Source organism: Dipodomys merriami, unplaced genomic scaffold (genome assembly GCF_024711535.1).
Source record: "Dipodomys merriami isolate MVZ:Mamm:240054 unplaced genomic scaffold, mDipMer1.0.p SCAF_33, whole genome shotgun sequence".
Taxonomy (NCBI): Eukaryota; Metazoa; Chordata; class Mammalia; order Rodentia; family Heteromyidae; genus Dipodomys; species Dipodomys merriami.
Window position 1 is genome coordinate 16804265 of NW_027204826.1, and position 22852 is coordinate 16827116.

Sequence of the window (22852 nt, forward strand, 5' to 3'; positions counted from 1 at the left end):
AGAGCGCGCGCGTTTTGAAGCCTGGCGGCGGCGGAGGCAGCGGCGCAGGCTGTGGTGACTGGCGGTCTGGGGTGCGTCGCCGGGCCGGCGGGACGGGAGCGGGCGGGTCTGTTAGAACTCGGGGCGGGGGGCGGGGGGGGTCTCCTCGCGGCGTGGCCTTCCCGCCGTCCCGAGAGGAGCCTGGGCCTGCGCGCCTCTCTCCCCCCCACCCCGCCGCGCTCGGGCCGGGGGTGCCCCCCCACCCCGTCCCCCCTCCCATCCCCGGTCCCCCCTGTCCTGCACCTACCCCTCCCCGGCCCGCACTCGCCCCCTCTCTCCCCCACTGCCCCACTTCACCCCACTCTCCCCCCCCCGCCCCCCCAGGACAGCACAGTAGGTTAAGCATGGAATCCTGGGGTCCGGAGCAGGATGGACGTGAGCTCCAGTGCGGTTGCCCATCAGCCTTCTGACCCAGGGGAAGCCTTCTCATCTCTGAATCCCACAGCTTCCTCGTGCGCCTGTTCGGTTTCGTCTTTTTAATCACGGCTGGTCCGGGCTGTGTGTAAGGAGTCAGAACAAAGTGAATTTTCTGTAGCAAGTGTGAAGTACTCCGATAGCCAAGAGGGGAACAGCAAAGCTTGTAATTACTTGGAAAGCTTTATTCAGTCCTGACGTATTTTTTTCTTCTTCTAGTTCCCTGATATGAGCAACCATGGACCAGAAAATTTTATCTCTGGCAACCAGTAAAACAGCAGATAAACTTCAGGAGTTTCTTAAAACCCTGAGAGAGGATGAGGTGAGTACGTAGTCTGCTGAAAGCAGAAGAGGAACATGGTGACAAGCCGGGATGTGTAGGGCCCCAGCGTGTCTCTGCTGCTTCCTCTCTTCACCAGTCCTCCTCCAGTTCAAAGCCAGCCCAGGTAGGAAAGTCTATGAGATCCTTATCTCTAAAACATGAAGTGGCACTGTGATGCAAAGTGGTAGAGTGCTAGGCTTGAGCAAAAGAGCTCAGGGACAGTGCCCAGGTCCTGACTTCAAGCCCCATGACTGACAGAAAAGAAAAAAAAAAGTATATGTTTGTGATATTTGTCTTTGACCTAGGGCTTGAAGTCAGGGCCTAGATGGTTGTACATGAGCTTTTGATGCTGCTTGAGCCACAGCTCCACTTCTGGTGTTTGGGGTAGCTAATTGGAGATAAGCCTGGTCTAGCTCTGAACCTCAATCCTCAGATCTCATCCTCTTAAGTAGTTTAAGGATTACAGGCAAGAGTCTCCAGCACCCTGCTGCTTTCTCCTTTTAAGTGTTTAGGTTGATCAGTTAAAGAAACTGTTAGCAAAGCCGTACAGTGTTTGCTTCTCTGATTGCAGTTGACTAATCTCCTTCAAAATCAAGCAGTGACAGGCAAAGCTGCTGGAGCCCTGGTGAGAGCCATCTTCAAAGGTAACAGTTTTTCTTTGGTGTGTTGGTTTGGGTGCTTTTGGCATCTGTGCTGCTTTTCTTAGTATTTGAAGTCCCATAGGAACATGGTCTTGTTTGGGGGAATTCTACACAACGGAGTGAAGAAGCAGATACCTTATATTTAATATTAAACATTTTAAAAACTCTTGAGATTTTTGAATATTTTACTGGAAAGAGTTGGCATGGCTCCTTGAGAGGATCTTGCCCGTTGTGGAGGCTGTAAGGGAGGTGCTTTTCCTAAAACCTGTGAGGAAGAGAGCAGACTTGTTCAGCACATCATCTGTTTGTCTTTGGGCTGGGAAGCTCTGGGATTGAAGGAGGTGGAATATTGTGAGTGCCTTATATGCAGAGACCTCATGGAAGACCGTGAAGATTGAGACTTGTGTTCTCAGGGTGTCAGTAGCTTTAGCTTTTTCTTTGTTTTCTCTTCAGACACAGGATCTATTATATAGCCCAGGCTGGCCTTAAATTTGTAGTCTTCCTGCCTCCCTGAGTCCTAGGATTCTATTATGAGTGAGTAGTCCTGCCACACCCCACTTAGTGTATCTCTTGTTTTGGACTTGGTCAGATAACTGATGGAAAAAAAGTAGACAAACTTCTTTCTTTTCCCCACTTGACATCTTAGAAAAATCAGTAGCTAGCCAGGTGCTAGTGGTTCACATCCTGTCATCCTAGCTACTCAGGAGGCTGAGACCTGAGGATCATGCTTCAAAACCAGCCCAGGCATGAAAGTCTGTGAGACTCATCTCTAATTGACCACCAGAAAACCAGAAGTGGCACTGTGGCTTAAGTGGTAGAATGCTAGCCTTGAGCAAATGAGCTCAGGGATAGCACCCTAAGCTCAAGCCCTACGGCCAACAAAAAGAGAAAAATCACTTGTGTGTGAACAGGAAGGTTTATTCCTGGCTCTCAGTTCTGTCCTTTTGTCTGTCTGTCCCTATGTCCAGTCCACAGTCACCTATAGCTTTGTGGTACAAAATGGCATCTTTCAGGATTGTTTGTGTATGGTGATTTTTAATGTTTCCATGTATTTTTTTAAGATAAGCTCATCAGCACAGTGCTGGTGGTACACTCTCTTATCTCCAATTAACTGCCCTCATAAAGCTGGAAGTGGAGCAGTGGCTCAAGTGTTAAAGCACTAGACTAGAGCTAGTCTCAAGCACAAAAGTTGAGGGATGCTCTGGTGCCAGTGGCTCATGCTTGTAATCCTAGCTACTCAAGAGGCTGAGATCTGAGGATCATGCTTCAAAGCCAGCCTTGGCAGGAAAGTCTGTGAGACCCTTACCTCCAGTTAATCACCAGAAAACTGGAAGTGGCTTAAGTGGTAGAGCACTCATCTTGAGCTGGAGAACTGAGAGACAGCACCCAGACCCAGAGTTCTAGTCCCATGACCAACAACAACAACAACAAAAAAAGGGACTATCCAGTCCCTGAGGTCACACCCTACGACCAGCAAAAAAACCAAAAAGCAAAACATCACTTCCGGGGGGGGGGGGATGACTAAAGATTGGGTAAGGGTGATGTGGACTCTATATGAGACGGAAAAGATTGGTCTTGGAGTATTCCATTCTATGAACATGATAGGTACTGTCATGTAATATGTAGTGCCTTAGCATTTTTCAGGATTACTAGGCCAGGGATGGAAATAGGATAAATGTGTTAAAATGGATTCAGCAGTTTTCTTCAGTAGATACTCTCCAGCTTGTTGGAAGTCTGTGGCTAACTTCCAGAGGTCTGAACAAGTTGATTTTGGTTGTCTTTGCCAGAATTTTTACCTTTTATTAAAGAGAAATGCATCCTTATTGCTCTGTGGATAGCGCTGGGTGGGCGGGGGGGGGGTTGGATGATGGTGTCTTGAAATAAAGTATGTTAAAGACATTAACTTTGGGTCACTGAATTCCACTCTCCCAAAATAAAAGATATAGTATGAGGTTTTTCTCCTGTGCTGTATAATTACCAAAATAAGTGAGCAAGCAGAGCCTGATGATGCTTTGGTCTTCTATTTGGCTAAATGACACTCTTTTTTAAAGCCCCTTCTATATTGCTGTTCTAAGCATCAGTAATCGGTCCCTTAAGAATTCAGTTTCTGTATGTAGTTTTGTTTGTTGGTCGTGAGTCTTGAACTCTGGGCCTGGGCGCTGTCCCTCAGCTCTTCAATTCAAGGTGAGCACTCTACCACCTGAGAAGAATTCAGTTTCTCTATTCAATTACAAATGTTTGGCTTGCCGGGCGCTGGTGGCTCACGCCTGTAATCCTAGCTACTCAGGAGGCTGAGATCTGAGGATCACGGTTCAAAGCCAGCTCGGGCAAGAAAGACCGTGAGACTCCTATCTCCAATAAACCACCAGAAAACCGGAAGTGGCGCTGTAGCTCAAGTGGTAGAGCGCTTACCTTGAGCTGAAGAGCTGAGGGACAACGCCCAGGCCCAGAGTTCAAGCCCCACGACCGACAAAAAAAAACAAATGTTTGGCTTTTCTGACTATCCTTCAGCCTCGTAAGACTTTTTTTTTCTTTGTTCTGTTCTGTACTGTCTATTTAAAACAAGGCTCCCCCTGCTCTGAGGAGGATGGCGCCCTTAGGAGACGGAAGATTTATACTTACTGTATCCAGTTGGTCGAATCAGGAGATTTACCGAAACAAGTAGCATCTGAGCTCATAGGATCCCTAATGCTGGAGGTAATAATGCAAGACTAAACTTAATTTGTTTTGCGGTAGATTGGGGATTGGTTATTATTTGTTGAGAGAAGGAAAAGTAAGTGCCAAACATTTTTTGTTTGTTTTTTTGGGTCAGGTTGTGGGCCTGAACTCTGGGCCTGGGTGCTGTTCCTCAGCTCTTCACCTCAAGGCTAGCACTCTACCACTTGAGCCACAGCACCATTTCCGGCTTTTTATTTTTCTGCTTATGTAGTGCTGAGGAATCGAACCCAGAGCCTCATGCATGCAAGGCAAGCACTCTACCACTGAGCCACCTTCCCAGCCCAGTGCCAAACATTTTTTGTTGTTGGTTATGGGTCTTGAGCTCAGGGCCTGGACACTGTCCCTGAAGTTTTTTTCTGCTCAAGACTAGTGCTCTACTACTTTTAGCCACAGCACCACTTCTGGTTTTCTGGTGGTTAATTGGAGATAAGAATCTCACAGACTTTTCTGCCTGGGCTTTTCAACCACAACCCTCAGATCTCAGCCTCCTGTGTGGCTTGGATTATAGGTTTGAGCTGCCAGCGCCCAGCCCTAAATACTTACACATATGAATAAGAGCTGTTGTTAAAGAACAGAAGAGCAAGCCAGGAACCAGTGGGCTCAGGCCTATAATCCTAGCTACTGAGAAGGCTGAGATCTAAGGATCGTGGTTGGAAGCCAGCCCAGGCAGGAAGAATCCCCATGAGCCATTTACCTCCAGTGAACCATTCAAAAACTGGAAGTAGAAGTATGGCTCAAAGTGCTAGAGTGCTAGCCTTGAGCAAAAGAGCTCAGGAACAGCATCCCATGTTCAAGCCCTAGGACTAACCAAAAAAATACAAAAAAGAACAGAAGAATGGGTATAAGCCTTGAAGAACTGATGGAGAAGGTTGAAGTCATGTATGGTAATGACTGTAATGGGACAGCCTGTTCCCCATGTATCCCTCCTAGGGCCAGTTCTGAGCCTCAGCATCAATCCTGTTATTTTAGCTAAACATGATTTTTAAACATCGGATGCCTGCTTCTGATTTTCTTTTATTTCATGAACTTTTAGGCGCACCATTTTCCAGGACCATTACTGGTTGAATTAGCCAATGAGTATGTTGGCATGATCAAAGATGGCAGTCTAGTGAATGGAAAGTCCTTGGAGTTGTTGCCTATCATTTTGGTGGCATTGTCTACCAAAAAGGAAAATCTGACTCATGGGACAGGTAGTTTTCTTCCCATATTTAGTGGCTTTTTCTCATGAAAAAGCATGAGCAGACTTAATTTTCTCTGTGGTTTGCATTTCCAGGCGAATTGAGTGGGGAAGAATGTAAGAAGCAGTTGATTAACACTCTCTGTTCTGGCAGGTGAGTCTCTCCATTTGGGGTACAACTTTCTCGGGACAGAAGAACTAGCATTTATTTCTAGGATTTGTACTTGCAACATTTGTATTCCATTTTTTGTTATTTATAAAACCCATTTATGCTGCAGTGAATTTTCAAGAATGATGATTCACTGCATTCTTTATAAGCCTTTTGACAACCTTACTGCAGCAGTGTAGTCCACTAATCATGGTTTGGTGTCCTAAGGTTCTTAGGACAGGCATATGTCCTGCCACTTCCTGCTCCCTTCTTCCTATTACTCCCCTCTCCTGTTCATTCTTTCTGAGTCAGTCTTGGCTCTGTAACCTGAGCCTCTCAAGTTCTGGGACTGCAGGTATGTACCAACTATACTTTGTTCTAACAGTTTACTCTTTTTTTAATTTTTTTTTTTGGTCCGGTCATGGGGCCTAAACTCTAGGCCTGGGCGCTGTCCCTCAGCTCTTCAGCTCAAGGCTAGTGCTCTACCACTTGAGCCACAGCACCACTTCTGGCTTTTTTCTTTTTGCTTATGTGATGCTGAGGAATCGAACCCAGAGCCTCATGCATGCAAGGCAAGCACTCTACCACTGAGCCACCTTCCCAGTCCCCTAACAGTTTACTCTTAAAAAGCACTGCAGCCAGTGCTGGTAGCTCACGCCTGTAATTCTAGCTACTCAGGAAGCCTCATGAGATCTGAGGATTGTGGTTCAAAGCCAGCCTGGGCAGGAAAGTCCGTGAGACTCTTATTTCACTAAACCACCAGGAAACTGGAAGTGGATCTGTAGCTTAAAGTGGTAGAATGCTAGTCTTGAGCGAAAGATCTCAGGGACAACTGCCTAAAGCCCTCAGTTCAAGCCCCATGACCGACTTTAAAGTGCTGTGACAGAGGTCTTTATATGTCTAAATAAACTTACAAATATAACAAATAGTAATTGTGAGTGTCTCTTATGTGCATTTTAAAAATTGATAAGGAGGGCTGGAAGGTTGGCTCAGTGATAGAGTGCTTGCCTTGCATGTGTGAGGCCCTGGGTTCCATTCCTCAGCACCAAGCAGAAAAAGCTGGAAGTGGCGCTGTGACTTAAATGGTAGAGTGCTTGCCTTGAGCTGAAGAGTTGAGGGACAGTGCCCAGGCCCAGAGTTGGAAGCCCAGCATTGGAGCTTGAATTCAGGGTCTGGATGCTGTCTGAACTTTTTTTTTCTCAAGGCTAGCACCCTACCACTTGATCCACAGCTTTATTTCCAGCTTTATTGGTGCTTAATTAGAGATAAAGAGTCGCATGGACTTTCCTGCCTGGGCTAGTTTTGAATGGAGATCCTCAGGTCTCAGCCTCCTGTGTAGCTAGGATAACAGACCTGAGATACCAACACCTGTGTTCTGATTGTTATTTTTATTTATTTATTTATTTTTTGGGTCCAGTCCTGGGGCCTGAACTCTGGGCCTGGGCACTGTCCTTCAGCTCTTCAGCTCAAGGCTAGCACTCTACCACTTGAGCTACAGCGCCACTTCCGGCTTTTTTCTTTTTGCATATGTGGTGCTGAGGAATCGAACCCAGGGCCTCATGCATGCAAGGCAAGCGCTCTACCACTGAACCACCTTCCCAGCCGGATTGTTATTTTTAAATGGCATTTGTTTTATCTTGTTTGTTATTTTAAGTGGTGTATGTTTTATTTGTTGCTTAGTTCTGCAAAACCAAATTTGAAACTACTAATTTTTTTCCCCTCCTTACTGGGTTTATGAACTTGTCCATAAACAAATTAAAATGAAATAAACCCATTTTCTCGTATTTGTCTTTAACTAGATGGGATCAACAGTATGTAATCCAGCTCACCTCAATGTTCAAGTAAGCCTTGTTCTCGTTTCTCTTCCAGCTTGTTTTGGGAACCTTCCTTCTAGACACTGAAACAGCACACTTAGACATCTTTTCTCTTCGGGAGTTCCTTCCCGTTTCCAAGATCATTTTTCTTAGGTTATTGTTTGTATATGTGTACACACACACACAAGGCACTGGAGCTTGAACTCAGGGTCAGAGAACTATCCACTTCCATCTTTTGGGTGGTTAATTTTTTTTTTTTTTTTTTTTTCTGGCTTGAGGCCTGAACTCTGGGCCTGGGCGCTGTCCCTCATCTCTTCAGCTCAAGGCTAGCCCCTCTAATACTTGAGCCACAGTGCTACTTCTGGCTTTTTCTGCTTATGTGGTACTGAGGAATCTGAACCCAGGACCTCATACATGCAAGGCAAGCACTATACCACTGAACCACCTTCCCGGCCCTGGGTGGTTAATTTTAAACGTGATGAGAGTCTCACAGACTTTTCCTACCTGGGCTGGCTTCAAACCTTAATACTCCAATCTCAGCCTTTTGAGTAGCTAGGATTATAGGCCTGAGCCACCAGAGGTTTCTTAAAGATTTTTGATTTTTTTTTTTTTTTTTTTACTGTGAGAATACCGTACAGAGGAGTTACAATTACATGGGCAAGACGAGTACTTTTTTTTTTTTGCTCAGGGCTAGCACTCTACCATTTGAGCCACAGCGCCACTTCCAGCTTTTTTCTTTTTGCTTATGTCGTGCTGAGGAATTGAACCCAGGGCCTCATGCATGCAAGGCAAGAGCTCTACCACTGAGCCACCTTCGCAGCCCCACAAGTACATTTCTTTTTTCTTTTTTTTTTTTTTTTTTGGGTCCGGTCATGGGCCTGAACTCTGGGCCTGGTCGCTGTCCCTCAGCTCTTCAGCTCAAGGCTAGCTCTCTACCACTTGAGCCACAGCACCACTTCCGGCTTTTTTCTTTTTGCTTATGTGGTGCTGAGGAATCAAATCCAGGTCCTCAGGCATGCAAGGCAAGCGCTCTACCACTGAGCCACCTTCCCAGCCCCCCACAAGTACATTTCTTATCAAGCATTGTTGCCTCCTCTTTGTTTCCCCTCCCCATCCCTTCCCATACTCCCTCCCTCTCCCTGATCCTCCCCCCACCAAAGTTGTAAAGTTCGAAGATTTTTGATTTCTTAAAGATTTTTTTCTTTTTTTTTTTTTTTTTTTTTGTCGGTCGTGGGGCTTGAACTCTGGGCCTGGGCGCTGTCCCTCAGCTCTTCAGCTCAAGGCTAGCGCTCTACCACTTGAGCTACAGCGCCACTTCCGGTTTTCTGGTGGTTTATTGGAGATAGGAGTCTCACGGTCTTTCCTGCCCGGGCTGGCTTTGAACTGCGATCCTCAGATCTCAGCCTCCTGAGTAGCTAGGATTACAGGCGTGAGCCACCGGCGCCCGGCTAAGATTTTTTTCATAATAGAAAAAGAACAGACAAAATAGTCCAATACCTACTTTATTTCCTACTCAAAAATTTTATTTTCTAAAAAAATGTTTGATATAATTTTAACTGTTGTAAAACCCTACATCAGATCTGGTAAGCCAAGGCCATTGGGCCCTGGATGGATTTTAGGACTGTGCCCCACAGGGACATCCCTCTGACTGCGGAAGAGGTAGAGTTTGTGGTGGACAAAGTGTTGAAGATGCTGTCCATGTTGAATCTTCAAGAAATACCACCTTTGGTCTATCAGCTTCTAGTTCTCTCCTCGAAGGTACAAATGATAAATTGATCCTTCATTTCTGTGGGATGACTGACTAGTTACAGACATTCAGTTTTGTCCCTTCCCTCCTCCACACCTGTAACCCTTTTTGCTCATGGGTTATATTTCAGATAGGGCCTTGTGTTAGCAGTTTACCTGTTACAGTCAACCTGTTTATACTTCTGGTTCTCCCTCATAGCGTATTTTCTTTGATCTCACAAAGGGTGAACTAGAGGCCCCTTCAAGTCCAGGACTGAGTATTTCAAACCATGATGAAAGTGTTTTACATGTTGTGACTCCCCCATTGTAGCTTATTAAATCCATTCCTGATAATTCTTTTTGTTGAAAAGTACTGGACTCACTGTTGTTTTGCCTTTAATTGAGAGTGCTTACCTATTTTGGTTTTTCTCCAGGGAAGCAGAAAGACTGTTCTAGAAGGAATCGTGTCGTTCTTCCGCGATCTGGATAAGCAGCACAGTGAGGATCAAAGTGGTGATGAGTGAGTGTCAGGGCTCAGGTGCCAAAAATGGCTTGTAGGTTCTTCTTACTGTGTTTTAGCCACTTATTGGCATCTTCCCTTCCACCCACTCATTCACTCCAGTATAGAACTTCTGTAGCTTTCCCCTCCCCTTTCCTTTCTCCCCTCCCTCCTAATGGTTAGGCAGCCTGAGATCATTCATCACCTTGCAAGACTAGTCCAGCATTGGGAGGTTAGAATAGGAAGGGATGAAGCCAGGTTGACTTAGGTTGGAATCAGCAAAGAATAAAAGCAGCAGAAACAATGGCTATTGGAGTTCTTTCAACGAGTTTTGTTGTAAAAGGAGCAGAGTGAGGCAGCTCCTATTCTATATCAGTGCAAGTTGAGCTTGGGTCTATTTGTTGGTCATCAAACACCTCCACTTGTATAACTGCAGCTTCTCCTTGACTCGGCAGGCTGCTGGATCTTGTTACCGTGCCGTCAGGTGAGCTTCGCCATGTGGAAGGCACCATTATCCTCCACATTGTGTTTGCCATCAAGTTGGACTCTGAGCTAGGCAGAGAACTTCTGAAACAAGCAAAGGTAATGACTGGCAGTGTTCCTCACCTAGAGATACCCTCGTCCAGCGTTAGAGTGTCTTTTCATATATTTATTAGCTCTCCTAATATTTTTGATGAAATGTCTGTTTACATCTTCTGTTCATTTTTTTATAAGTCATTATAACTAAGAAACCCATACCTAGGCTTAAAGATTTTTTTGGGTGTATTTTCTGCTAAAAGTTTTATAGTTTGAGTTTCTACATTTAGGTTTCTGATCAGATGAGTCTGGGACCAGTTTTGAAGTTAGCTATGTGTAAGTAGTAACTCCCCTTTGGTTTCTCTGTTCTAGGCAGGACAGCAAGGAGATCCCAGTAAATACTTGTGTCCTTTCAGTGTGGCTCTTCTTCTCTCTGTAACAGGAATACAGCGCTTTGAGGAACAGGTAATGTTCTCTGACATCTTGGCTCCTTCCACAGTTGGTAAGAAAAAGGGAAAGAGCATAAAAACCTGCTGCGTGCTGGCTGCTCATGCCTGTAAGCTACTCGAGAGGCTGAGATTAAGGATCTAGCTTCAAAGCCAGCTTGGGCAAAAGGAAAATTTATGAAACATTACTGCTAGTTAACCACCAAAAGCCAGAAGCAGAGCTGTGGCTCAAGTGGTAGAGCATCAGCCTCGAGCAAAAGAAACCTCAGGGACAGATCGCACCTAAGTCCCACTCAGGACCAAAAACAAAGCTAGTATCAGAACCCGTTGAGGTTTGTTTTGTTTGGGGCTCAGGACTTTGCCATGTTGTTAGGTTTAGGCAGTCTTGCCGTGTAGCTGGAGCGGGCCTCAGCCTCCAGAGCTGCTTCACCAGACCCCACCGTCAACTTTCTAGACAATCTCATCCTGACCTTCTGGTGCCAAGAACACATAGCTCACTGTTCTCAGCGCACTGGATGATTTCTTCAGAAACTGGGTTTGCATCTTCATTTCCTGTGTGCCATTAGCCAGAAGGCATGGGGGATAAGTTGGGAGCGTGCTTTGGGGCCCAGAACAGCAGGAGGGACAGTTGGGACTCGGCTGCGGTTTTATCGTGTTGGAGCTTTCTAAGAAATTGTTCCAGGTTGAATTGAAATTATAGAGCATAGGTAACTTGAAAGAATGCAAATGTAAATCCCCCCCGCCCCATGTGCATTCCAGATTACTGGTGATTCTTTTCCTCCTAATACTACAGATTGAGCCCATGGCCTCACAGCTGCTAGGCAAGGATTCTACTCTTGAGCCATACTCTGCTCCTTTTTGCTTTTTAATTCTGAGGGGCAGTCTTATTACATTGCCAAGGTTGTCTTTGACTTGTGGTCCACCTGCTTGCCTTTTTCAGGGAGCTGGGATTATAAAGCATGAGCCCTCATGCCTGGTATGGCTAATAGTTAGCCCTTTTCTCGTTGAGGAAAGCCTGCTTTCAGTTCCTATATTCCTCCTGAAAGTCATGATTTTTTTGTGTCGTCTTCAGTTAGTGGGTGGCGACTCATGGCAGCAGGGTCAAGATTTGGAACACAAGGCATGTTTTCCTTCATTTTCTTGTTTCTTTGGTTTTCATTAGGTGTTTGATCTTTTAAAGACTTTGATCATGAGAAACTTTAAGGATCTACAGCTCCTCCAAAGTTCAAAATTCCTTCAGAACCTTGCTCCTCAAAGAACTTGCATTTCAACTATGATCTTGGAAGTGGTCAAGAATAGGTGCGTTATTAAAGGAGACCAAGGGTGTGTAAGGGATCCTTCATTTGAAAACACAATATGGGCTCAACACTAGTGACTCACACGTGTAATCCCAGCTACACAAGAGACTGAGATCAGTGGATTTGGGCTCGAAAACAGCCTGGGCAGAAACATCTGGGAGACTTTTTTTTCTTCTGTTTTTGGCCTCCAGTTATAGGTGCTACTAAAGGCATATACTACCACACTCAGCCTCTTCTTTTAAGGTGGGATTTCATGGACTTTACTTAAAGGCTTGGAACTTTGAGTCTCTCAATCCCAGCTGCCTGCTCCTGGGATGACAGGCATACCCAGCTAGGTTGAGAATGAGTCTAACAAACCCAGATTGGCCTCACATCACCATCCTCCTTACTTGGGAGGCCTCCCCAAGTAGCTAAGATTACAGGCATGTGGCACCAGCATCAGGTGTATCTGTGTAACATGATCTGCCATTATGACTTGGAGATAGCGACGAACTATGGCATGGGTTACTCTTGTAGGTGTGAAGGGATAAGGTCAGTTCCTCACACAAGTTCCTCTTCTTTAAGCAAGTTTCTGTCTCTTACAGTGTTCATAGTTGGGATCATGTGACTCAGGGCCTGGTAAAACTTGGTTTTATTTTAATGGATTCATATGGCCCAAAGAAGATTGTTGATGGAAAAGCTGTTGAGACCAGCTCCAGTCTTTCTAAAACACCAAGCCAGCAGGCCTGTGAGCTGGGTGCCAGTATCCTGCTGGAGACGTTCAAGGTGAGATTCTGGTTGTTGCGGGACGTTGGCCTGGTGGTTGGGCAAGCATGGTGAGTAAGGAAATGTGAGGGTAGTATGACAGTGCTTGGGTGGTGGTGAAACACTGCACATCTGGTTTGGAATATTTCTCTCTTCTGGAGACTTCTCACTTCACTTGCTGCTCTTTTTCCTGGCCAGGTCCTGGGGATTGGTTTTTCCGTGGTTTTCTTCTCCATCAGTGTGTGATAGCTTTCCATCACTGTGACACATGCCTAAGAAACTACTGAGAAGGAAAGATTCCTTTTGGCTTATGGCCTTGGAGGTTCAGTGCTGAGTGTGGACAGAGTCTTTCCGGGTGGTAGAGCACAGTGAGGATCTCACCTCACAGGCCAGAGGCAGAGCGAGAGCGCCAGTGTGTGCAGCCTGCGCAGCGGGCTTCTGCATTCTTTCCCTTTTGGTCCATCTAGCCCTCTGTCCAGCCTAGTGGATGGTGCCACCCCCATCCAGGGCAGTCTTTTCCCTAGTTGCTGTCCCACATGCCAGTCATTCTTAGAGCCATCCTCCCAGAGAGACTCAAAAGTGTGCTTTACTATTGTGGGTATGTTCTCAGTCCAGTCATGATTAGCTCTCACAGGCTGGAGCATGGGTCAAGTGGTAGAGCTCTAGCAGTAAAAGAAGCTGAGCAAATGTGAGACCCAGAGTTAAAAACCCAGCACCTAGAAGAAAAATAATTGTAAAAAGCTGAACCATCCGGGCAATAAATTGCTTGTTTTAATGGAATTTGCTTACACAACTATTATTTTTGTGTGTGTGTGGTGCTGGAGATTGAACTCAGGGCTAATGAGTCTGCTAGGCAAGCATCTTATTTGAGCTACATCTCTCTCACCCTGAAATCCAATTGTGGTGGTTGTAGGATATCAGACTTGAGAATTATGCTTATGGGTTTGATTTTTTTGTTTTTTAAGAACCCAAATTGGGAGGGTTAAATTTTTTTGCTTATTTTCAAATTGTAATTGCCACTTGAACCTTGGTTTCTGAAACAGCTTTCTCTAAAGTTCATTTCCTTTCAAAGGAAACAAAAAGCTAGGTCATGATGCTAAACACCTTTGCCTCTGAGTCCTGTCTCTCACCTTCCTGGTGATCAGTTGTTTAATGTATCTGTGTACCGGTAGTGTCTGCCAGAAAAGTCATTTGAAGGTAGTTTTTATGTGTGCTGGAACTCAGGGCCAGTGTACATTTTCCCTTGGCTTGTTTTTAGCTGAAGGCTGGTACTCTTAACACTTGAGCCACACCTCCGCTTCTTGGAGGTGATTTATTTTTTTTTTTTTAATTGTATTTTATTTTATTTGAGAACAAACTGTACAGAGGGGCTACAATTACATGGGCAGGATAATGCATACATTTCTTACCAAGCATTGCAGCCTCCTCCTTTGTTTACCCTTCACTTCTTGGAGGTGATTTAATATACATTGGGCACTTTATGCAGAACTGTGAGGTCAATGGCTTTTCATTATAAATGATTTTAGAATAAAAGTTCTGGGTACTGGGGCTGGGAAGGTGGCTCAGTGGTAGAGCGCTTACCCTGCATGCAGGGGGCCCTGGGTTTGATTCCTCAGCACCACATAAGCAAAAAGAAAAAAGCTGGAAGTGGCGCTGTGGCTCAAGTGGTAGAGCGCTAGCCTTGAGCTGAAGAGCTGAGGAACAGCGCCCAAGCCCAGAGTTCAGGCCCCACAGCCTGACCCCAAAAAAAAAAAAAAAAAAAATAGTTCTGGGTACTAACAGAAATGTGAATGTTGAATGTAATGGATTACCTCAGCAGAGTGTTCTTTATTCGATGCCTGATCTTGGTGTCACTAGCATTTCATGTAATCTGTGTCAGTCTGACATTTACTTGCCCATTGGCTCATTGAAGCACAGAGTGAGGGCAGAGTTGTGACGTTTGTTTCAAGGGACCCACACTGTATTCTGACATGTCTGTGACTCAGCTGTTGATTTTCACCCTGTGCAGCTGATATCCTGCCTGACATGCACTGATGCCCTTCGAACTGTGAGGGCCCCAGTGATATGCTACCTGTTCTGTTCCCTTCAGGTCCACGAGGTAATCAGACAAGAAATTCTGGAGCAAGTTTTCAACAGAGTCATTACCAGAGCATCCTCTCCCATCAGTCATTTCTTAGGTACGGAACTTTGAGAAGATGGAAGAAGTCCTAGGAATCTTTGTTTCTAATGCCATGATGGTTTGGAGCAGCCGTGTGTCCTGTAGAGCCTCTGATTCTGAGGCCAGTAAGACATAGAGGTCCCACTTGGGGAGCCAGTGTAGCCAGCAGGGCAAGGGTGTTCTTAGTGGGGACCGTGAAGAGATGCGTCCAGGATGCCCTCGCCCTTTTGTTAGCCAAACCCGCAGCTGCTCCTGGGCCTTTATGAAATGCTGGTATTTACCTATAAAACCTTCCACATACCTTAAACCATCTTTAAATTGCTTACGGTGCCTGTTACTAAATAGTTGTTACCCTGTACCATGTAGGAATGACGAGAAGGAAGTCTTTGGTATTGGGTGCAGACATGGCCATTAGCTTAACTGCGAAGTGCATTTCTTTGTGTATTTTCTCCCTGAGGTTGGCTGAACCTGTAGGCATGGGGCCACAGTCAGGATCTGTGGTGTGCACTCAGAGGCTAGGAGCCTGCGGGTTGCTTTTTTTCAATCTGGGGCTTGAACTCAGGGCCTGGGTGCTGTTTTGCTCAAGGCTTGTGTTCTACCACTTTAGCCACAGCTCCACTTCCTAGAAATGTTTTTAATGTATCAATTTCTTTTTTTAATAGTTCCTACTTTTTGTGTCAAATATTAAAAAAAAACAAACATAAAACTGCCCAATCGAACATCATTGAGATTTTCTCCTGTGTTTCTACTAGAAGTTTTATAGTTTCAGTCAGCTCTTAGACTTAAATCTAGAACAGTTTCTTCTTAGATATTTCATATTATTACTTTTTAATTCTTCAAAATTTTTTTTTTACTTTCAACTAAACATTAAAATTTTTAGAGGCCCATGTTTTGCTTTTATATATCTTAATAGGACTATAGGCTTGCATTACAAAAAATAGCTTTGAGCCAGGCGCCAGTGGTTCACACCTGTAATTCTAGATGTTCAGCAACCCTGAGATCTGAGGATCATAGTTCAAAGCCAGCCAGGGCAAAAAAGTTCATGACACTCTTACTTCCAGTTAACCACCAAAAAACTGTAAGTGGAACTATGGCTCAAGTGGTAGAGCTTTGGCTTTAAGCAAAAGAGCTCAGGAACAGCGCCCAGGTCCTGAGTCGAAGCTTCAGGACTAGCCCCCCACACCCTCCCCAATTAGCTTAGAAATGTTAAGACAGCCTAGACGGTGTAATGGCTTTTTTCTCTTTTAGGCAATTTTGTATTCTCGAAATATTACAAAAAATGCTAACAGACCTTGGTTACATTAGAAAAAATATTTCAGTAGAAACTTGTTTTAGTGTAAATATCTATGGCCATGTGAAGCAGCTGATTATAGATTATTTTTCAGATTTGCTCTCAGATATCATCCTGTATGCACCCTTAGTTCTTCAGAATTGTTCTTCTAAAGTCACAGAGACATTTGACTATCTGTCCTTCCTGCCGCTGCAGACGGTCCAAGGACTACTTAAGGCAGTGCAGGTAAGTCTTCTCACCTGAGTTCCTTGCCAGAACGGGGGTTTATCTGCCTGATGGAAGTATGATACTTTTTTTTGGGGGGGGGGTCCGGTCGTGGGGCCTGGGCGCTGTCCCTCAGCTCTTCAGCTCAAGGCTAGCACGCTACCACTTGAGCCATAGCACCACTTCCGGCTTTTTTTTTTTTTTTTCTGCTTATGTGGTGCTGAGGAATCGAACCCAGGGCCTCATGCATGCAGGGTAAGCGCTCTACCACTGAGCCACCTTCCCAGCCCAAGAATCCTCTTTCCTTTGGGTCAGAAATGTAGAGTTTGGTTGTAAAAGGTCCACAGCTCTGAGCTAGAGAGCATTCCAGCTGGCCCCGCGGCGTCACTTCTCTCCTTGACTCTCCTCACCTTGAAGAAGTTATTCCATGATGAATTTACAAAGGCCTTGACAGCTAGCCCCAGTGTGTACTGCTAATTCTTCCCAGAAAACATAGTAGTGAGACGTGCGTAAAGACACATCCGAGTCTCGGGGTTGACAGCACTGCATGGGCTGCTGTTCTAACCCCTGATGAGTTAACTGCTCTTCCTTCTACCCGGGGCTTCCTCCTCAGCCGCTTCTCAAAGTCAGCATGGCAGTGAGAGACTCCCTCATCCTCGTTCTTCGGAAAGCCATGTTTGCCAGGTACGTCCAGGCCTGAGGTGGCACCAGTGTGTAGTGTCCTGCTCACGGGAGGGTCCCGTGCGTTCCCAGCCAGCACATGTTCACAGCCCCATCGCCAAGTCTCACCTGCTCGCTCCACACGTAGCGTGCTGCTTCTCATCTGCCTGCAGAGTGGCCCTGCAAGGTGAAAAGTACCACAGTCCCCCCTAACAGATGAGGCTTAGGCAAGATGAGTGCTTTCCAAAGCTCCAACAGAGGCCGATGGCAGAACGAGTCTGTCGTCATCTGAGCTCAGTGTCATCGTACCTGTACCGTGCTATTCAATGTCTCTTTTCTGAGCCAGCCAGCTTGATGCCCGGAAGTCTGCAGTGGCGGGGTTTTTGTTGCTGCTGAAGAACTTTAAGGTTTTGGGCAGCCTGGCCTCCTCGCAGTGCAGCCAGTCTATCGGCGCCAGCCAGGTAAGCACTGCCCCGCCAGCCACAGCCGTAGAAGAGTTGGGTGCTGGTGCAGCAAGCCCAAAGAAGCCGTGTTCCCTGATGACAGTATGAACTGTCAGCAGTGGCAGACTGCGGTGTGCTGGATGGGGCAGTCTCGCTGGGGCTGCCGCACTAGCGACTTCTACCCATTGAGCTGTTCACACTGATTTTGAAGATTCAGTATGAAATAACGTAATTACCTGAAGAAATACTTTATGATAATAGGGTAATTATTATGTAATATATAATTAATAATTTTGAGACAATATTGTATATGTGAAATCGATAGTCTTATCTACTTCACCTGCTTCATTTTATTTTTTGTGTATGTGGGTACTGGGACTTGAACTCACACCTTCCTACTCTCTGTAAGATGTTTTGGTCATGGCAGGTGCTCTGTCACTTGAGCCATGTCCCTTCCCAGTGTGGCATTTTGCCTGATAATTAAGACTCTGTAGAACTTTCTGCCTGGACTAGCTTCAAACTGTGATCCTCAGATCTCAACTTCCTGAGTAGTTAGGATTACAGGTATAGGCAACTGGCACCAGGCTCATTTTATTTCTTAAATGTGGCTACTAGAAAACTTAAAATTACATATGTGGCTTGCATTTATTGTATATCATTTTATTGGATAGCACTGTATTAAACATTACATCAGTGCTTTGTACTATTATTTAATCTTTTTGTATCTTTTTATTCATTGTAGTGGAGTTGGGGGTTCATTGTTACATTTACTATCATTTAATCCTCAGTAATTTTCTGAGGCCAGATACTATTTTATAACCCATTCTAAAACTTACTTTACCACATGTATGTCAATTAAACCTTACAAGTCTGAGAAAATAAAATTTTTACAATAGTTTGATAATCTGGGCCTTGGGGCCATAAAATTGTCTTTCTGATTTAAATGATATGATTTACAGACATTTATAGTTCCATTGGGAATCTTTTATTGCTCTAGTATAACTGTAAAATGTGTGTCTACAACATAGGACACCAATTAAATGTTAAGAGCAGCAGGAGCCGAGCACCGGTAGCTCATGCCTGTAATCCTAGCTACTCAGGAGGCTGAGATCTGAGGATCGCGGTTCAAAGCCAGCCCGGGCAGGAAAGTCTGTGAGACTCTTATCTCCAATAAACCACTCGAAAACCAGAAGTGGCTCTGTGGCTCAAGCTGTAGAGCTCTTGCCTTGAGCTGAAGAGCTGAGGGACAGCGCCCAAGCCCAGAGTTCAAGCCCCATGACTGACACACACACACAAAAAAAAGCAGCAGGAGCCATTTGTGCATATTATGTACTATCCCCATTTAAAGATGAGGAAACAGAGGCTTAGAGGTTGATACCTTGCAAGGCCATAGTCAGTGGACTAGGATTTGACATGGTGTGCTAGCAGCCACCTTTCTAGATGCCTGGGAATTGATGGGCTCACTTGCCCTACTGTATTTTAAATTGAACAATGGATGTCCATTCTTAGTCCTGTCCATCTCTAAACCTCCCTGGGGTTCCTGGAGGTGTGGTGCTAGGTTCTTTGGTGAAATCCTTGTCTGCCTCAGTGCGACGTTTCCACATAGTGAAAGCCGGGTTGACCAAGTGTCTTGACCTCGCCAGGGGCATAGGTCGGCTTCACTCCTTAAAGGAGAGGCTGGCGAGTTACACCCCAACTGACTCCCCTTCCTTCCAGGTTCGTGTGGATGTCCACAGCCGCTACAATTCTGTTGCCAATGAAACTTTTTGCCTTGAGATCATGGACAGTTTGCGGCGCTGCTTAGGACAGCAGGCTGACGTCCGCCTCATGCTCTATGAGGTAAGCCACACATGGAGGGATGGGGAACTCTTCCCCCCACCTCGGTCCTTGTGTGGTCCTTCTTTGCTGAGATGAAGGTACAAGCTCTTGTGCTAGGCCTTATGCCCTGATTGGTAGACAGTGACAGTGAGTTCGAATTCTAGTGGACTGTTAACTTTCGCAGTCTTTTGATGTAATACCAAGTTTCCCCCATGTGTAACTCATACAAGCCATAAACATAATTTATTGCCTTTCAAAGTTTTGTTTCCCTAAAGTAATATAAAGACATTTGAGGTTCGTCACATACAGACCCAGCTCAGAACCTTTCAGTGTTTCTCTTCACCTTGTCTCTCACCTCCAGCTCGTCAGCCATGTAGATTCCTACCTTTGTCAGGTCTTCCCACAACACTCACCTTTGCTTGCAGGTCTGATTAAATCATGTAGGGTTGTTTTGTTGATTGTGGCTCTTAAACTCAGGGCCTGGGCACTGTTCCTGAGCTCTTTTTGCTGAAGGCTAGTGTTCTACCACAACTCCACTTCTCTGTAAGTCATGCAGTTTTAATGATGGCACAGTAGCAGCACACAGACAGACCAGTTCAGTTATCTGGTGGCTGGTGTATAGCTCAGCTGTTGGGACTGGGAGTGGGATCATGGAGGACTCTGTGTGAGGATGCCAGGTTTATCAGCATAGAGGGTCCATGGTAGGAATGGAGATCTTGAAACAGCCCAGCAAGGAGACTAAGTAGATGTTACTCAGAGAAGAGCTGTGATAGCTTGCTTCATTTGACTTTGTGAAATAAATTACTGCGCTGCAGAATGTGTCTTGAAGTGGATTTTCCAGGCTCGTTACAGAAAATACGAATAACTGTTCTACCTGGACAGATCACAATTTGAGGCCAGCCCAGGTTAAAAGTTCATAAGACCCCATTTCAGCTGCTAGCTGGGTGTGGTGGTTCAGATTTGTGATCCCAGCTACGTGGGAGGCTGAGATCAGGAGGATCATCGTTTCAGGCTACCCAAGGGGGCAAAAAGAAGTTTGAGATTCTCTCTCAAGGGAAAAAGAAAGCTGGCCGTGGCGGTATGTGCCTGTTATCCCAGCTACACAGGATAAAGCAGTCTGATCGCTCCTAGGGCTTCTGTGACGTGCTTCGAAGGAACTCTCAGTTGGCGAGCTCCATCATGCAGTCGCTTCTCTCACAGGTAAGACATACTTTTGTGCAGCCTACCCACGTCACAGTCTCCAGATTTGGGGCACTATAAATAATTCTCAGCGAGTACCCTGGTAGGTTATGAGGATGTGAGGGGCGGGCCATGCCGTGCAGGGGGCGGTCCTGCTGGGAGGGCGCACGGCCCTGGGGGGCCTCCCTGTTCTGAATGGTTGTGGCTCATCTGTGCTTGGCAGCTGCTGTCCTCTGACAGATGCACAGGTCTCCACCAAGACATTTTCTGTACTCCTCACTTAGAAAAGGTTTTAAAATTAGGAAACACTTCAGAGACCACCTAGAGTTCCGATGAGAAACAAGCGTCATGTGTAAATAAACCTTTTGTTCTCAACAGTATTCATGAAGCATTAACTTGAACCTTTTTTTAACAGCTTGAGACATAATTCCCTTGTAGTCTTTATTATTCTAGACCCCTAGTGCCTCATTCTGTTGGAATGGAAGTAAGTGCTGGCTTGTGCTCTTGCACGATTTCTCTTGCGCTTGCTCTTACTTTCCCCTCTCCTCCCCTGTCTCTTCTCTACCACTGCTTAGGGATAATTCAGAAGCACCACCATTTGAACTTAGGTCTCAGATATGTGGGGGGTTTTGGAAGGTCTTTTGCTATCCAAAAAGCTTTCCCTGGGGCTTGTCATGACCCTATATAAAATGTATAGCCTGTTGGCTATTTAGGTTTTTCAAACTATAATGGTCAACTGATCAGTATCCAGACACTTAGCAAGAATGAAAAATGATCTCGGAGCACTGCTTCCTGATCTAGATGAATATAAGGACCAGTCTGCTGACTTCAGAAAGGAAGGTTTCAGAGTGGATGATGGCCAGGCAGTTTTCTTAGCTCTCGTGAATGCTAACTAGTGTTGAAGCACTTTACATCTAGTGTACTAAGAATCCTTGTTCAGCAACTATATGCTTACTTCTGTAATGAAAGGCAAGATGCTGGTAAGTTTCTCAACATCAGTAATCAGTGGTGGTACTGGAATCTCGGACTCAAGCCAGCAGATTATACTGAAAATGCCGATTGCCTGCCTGGGGTTAGAACTGGTGTGGAGGAGTACAGGGCAAGGATCCCTACAATCCTTAACTTTTCTGTGCCTGAGGCAAAGGCGGAAGGATGTGGGCAAGCTGGAACAAGATCAGCCTTGCTGCCCCTTCCTGGGCCAGTGCCTCTTACAAGGCACTGGCTGGTAAAGGTACTGGTTGGTTTCAGTAGTGCAGAAAGTGGGGGCATTCACAGGCTCTGATGGTTCTCCTCCTCGCTCTCTGCATACAGTTAAAACAGTACTACGAGCCAAAACCTGATGTGCTGCCGCCTCTGAAAGTGGAAGCTTGTGTTCTGATGCAAGGGAATCAGATCTCTCTGCAAGAACCACTGGTAACACTTTTATTCCTCTTAGAACCTTTATTCTCACTGGTGGGAAGAAGGTTGATCTTCATAAAGAGATGCTTTTCCCTGTGGATCTTTCCCTGCCCTTCATTTCTGACCCATTGTCACCCCAGATCTGTGGAAGGGTCTCTGTGGTGCCATCTTGCTAAATATGATATGCCCCCCACCCCAGGAGCATCAGGCCTTCCTGTTATGGCTGTGTGATTATATATGTGAGATGACTGGGCTTTAAGATGGAGGGGTCACCTGGGAGCAGGTGACCTCAGCAGCCCACTCCTTAGTCTGGAGGGAGTACAGGATCTAGGTGAGTCATGAGCACTCTTAGCCTATTCAGAGGGAGTAAGGTGGTTCTTCTGTTCTCATTGTCTAGCTTTGGAAAGGCAGGAAGGAGAACAAATGGACCTCCACCTGGTGGCTAGGGGCAGAGGTTGTCTCTTAGCGCCTTCTGTGCCAACTTAGATCTCTGATGTGCTGGTCTCCCAAAGGTGCCTTCAACATAAACCCTTACTTTTACAATAACCTTGGTACTCGGGAACTACACAGTGTCAGTCCGTAGCTTGGCTCCAGGGCTATGTGTATCTGAACAGAGCTAGCACATCTGACGATTTGTTCTGCAGTGTTAGCTACGTTCAGGGCTAAAACGTCATGGATAAAACGTCTCTGTTTGTTTACATTTTGGTGGGGGGGGTCCGGTCGTGGGGTCCGAACTCTGGGCCTGGGTGCTGTCCCTCAGCTCTTCAGCTCTACCACTTGAGCCACAGCACATTTCCGGCTTTTTTCTGCTTATGTGGTGCTAAGGAATCGAACCCAAGGCCTCATGCATGCGAGGCAAGCTTTCTACCACTGAGCCAACTTCCCAGCCCCTTGTTTACATTTTTACCATTTTGTTATTTCCAATGGATTTAATCTGTGGTGCTTACAAGTAACTTAAACTTTCTTACTTGCTGTTAACAGCTTCATAACCTATCCCTTTATACCTAAGAATATTATTATTTATTGGGCGGACAAGGTGTATACCTGTAATTGCAGCTACTGAGGAGTGAAGATAGGAAGATTGCAGTTGGGAGCTAGATAATAGTTACAAGAACAAGGCAGGCATGGTGGGCCATACCTGTAACCACAGATCCTTGGGAAGTTTGTGGTTCAGCTGGCCAGGACTAAAGCAAAAGGTGC

The 22852-nt window shown here is 45.7% G+C and overlaps 1 protein-coding gene across 2 annotated transcripts in view; it reads left to right on the plus strand.

Moving 5' to 3' along the window:
• Fanci (FA complementation group I) overlaps positions 1-22852 on the plus strand; it is a 33668-nt gene continuing 10816 nt past the window's right edge. Inside the window, exons 1-20 of one of the 2 annotated variants that reach the window (XM_070043225.1) lie at positions 1-71; positions 673-775; positions 1347-1419; positions 3983-4113; positions 5168-5324; positions 5408-5465; positions 7259-7300; positions 8908-9031; positions 9433-9518; positions 9953-10079; positions 10386-10478; positions 11622-11758; positions 12342-12522; positions 14591-14678; positions 16045-16175; positions 16768-16838; positions 17161-17275; positions 18974-19096; positions 20207-20275; positions 21566-21667. In XM_070043225.1, coding sequence (XP_069899326.1) covers positions 692-775; positions 1347-1419; positions 3983-4113; positions 5168-5324; positions 5408-5465; positions 7259-7300; positions 8908-9031; positions 9433-9518; positions 9953-10079; positions 10386-10478; positions 11622-11758; positions 12342-12522; positions 14591-14678; positions 16045-16175; positions 16768-16838; positions 17161-17275; positions 18974-19096; positions 20207-20275; positions 21566-21667 — 1992 coding nt within the window. In that variant the 5' untranslated portion in view covers positions 1-71; positions 673-691. Of the gene's footprint in view, positions 72-500; positions 542-672; positions 776-1346; positions 1420-3982; positions 4114-5167; positions 5325-5407; positions 5466-7258; positions 7301-8907; positions 9032-9432; positions 9519-9952; positions 10080-10385; positions 10479-11621; positions 11759-12341; positions 12523-14590; positions 14679-16044; positions 16176-16767; positions 16839-17160; positions 17276-18973; positions 19097-20206; positions 20276-21565; positions 21668-22852 lie in introns of those variants that run through there. The other variant, XM_070043226.1, reaches the window with a different exon arrangement.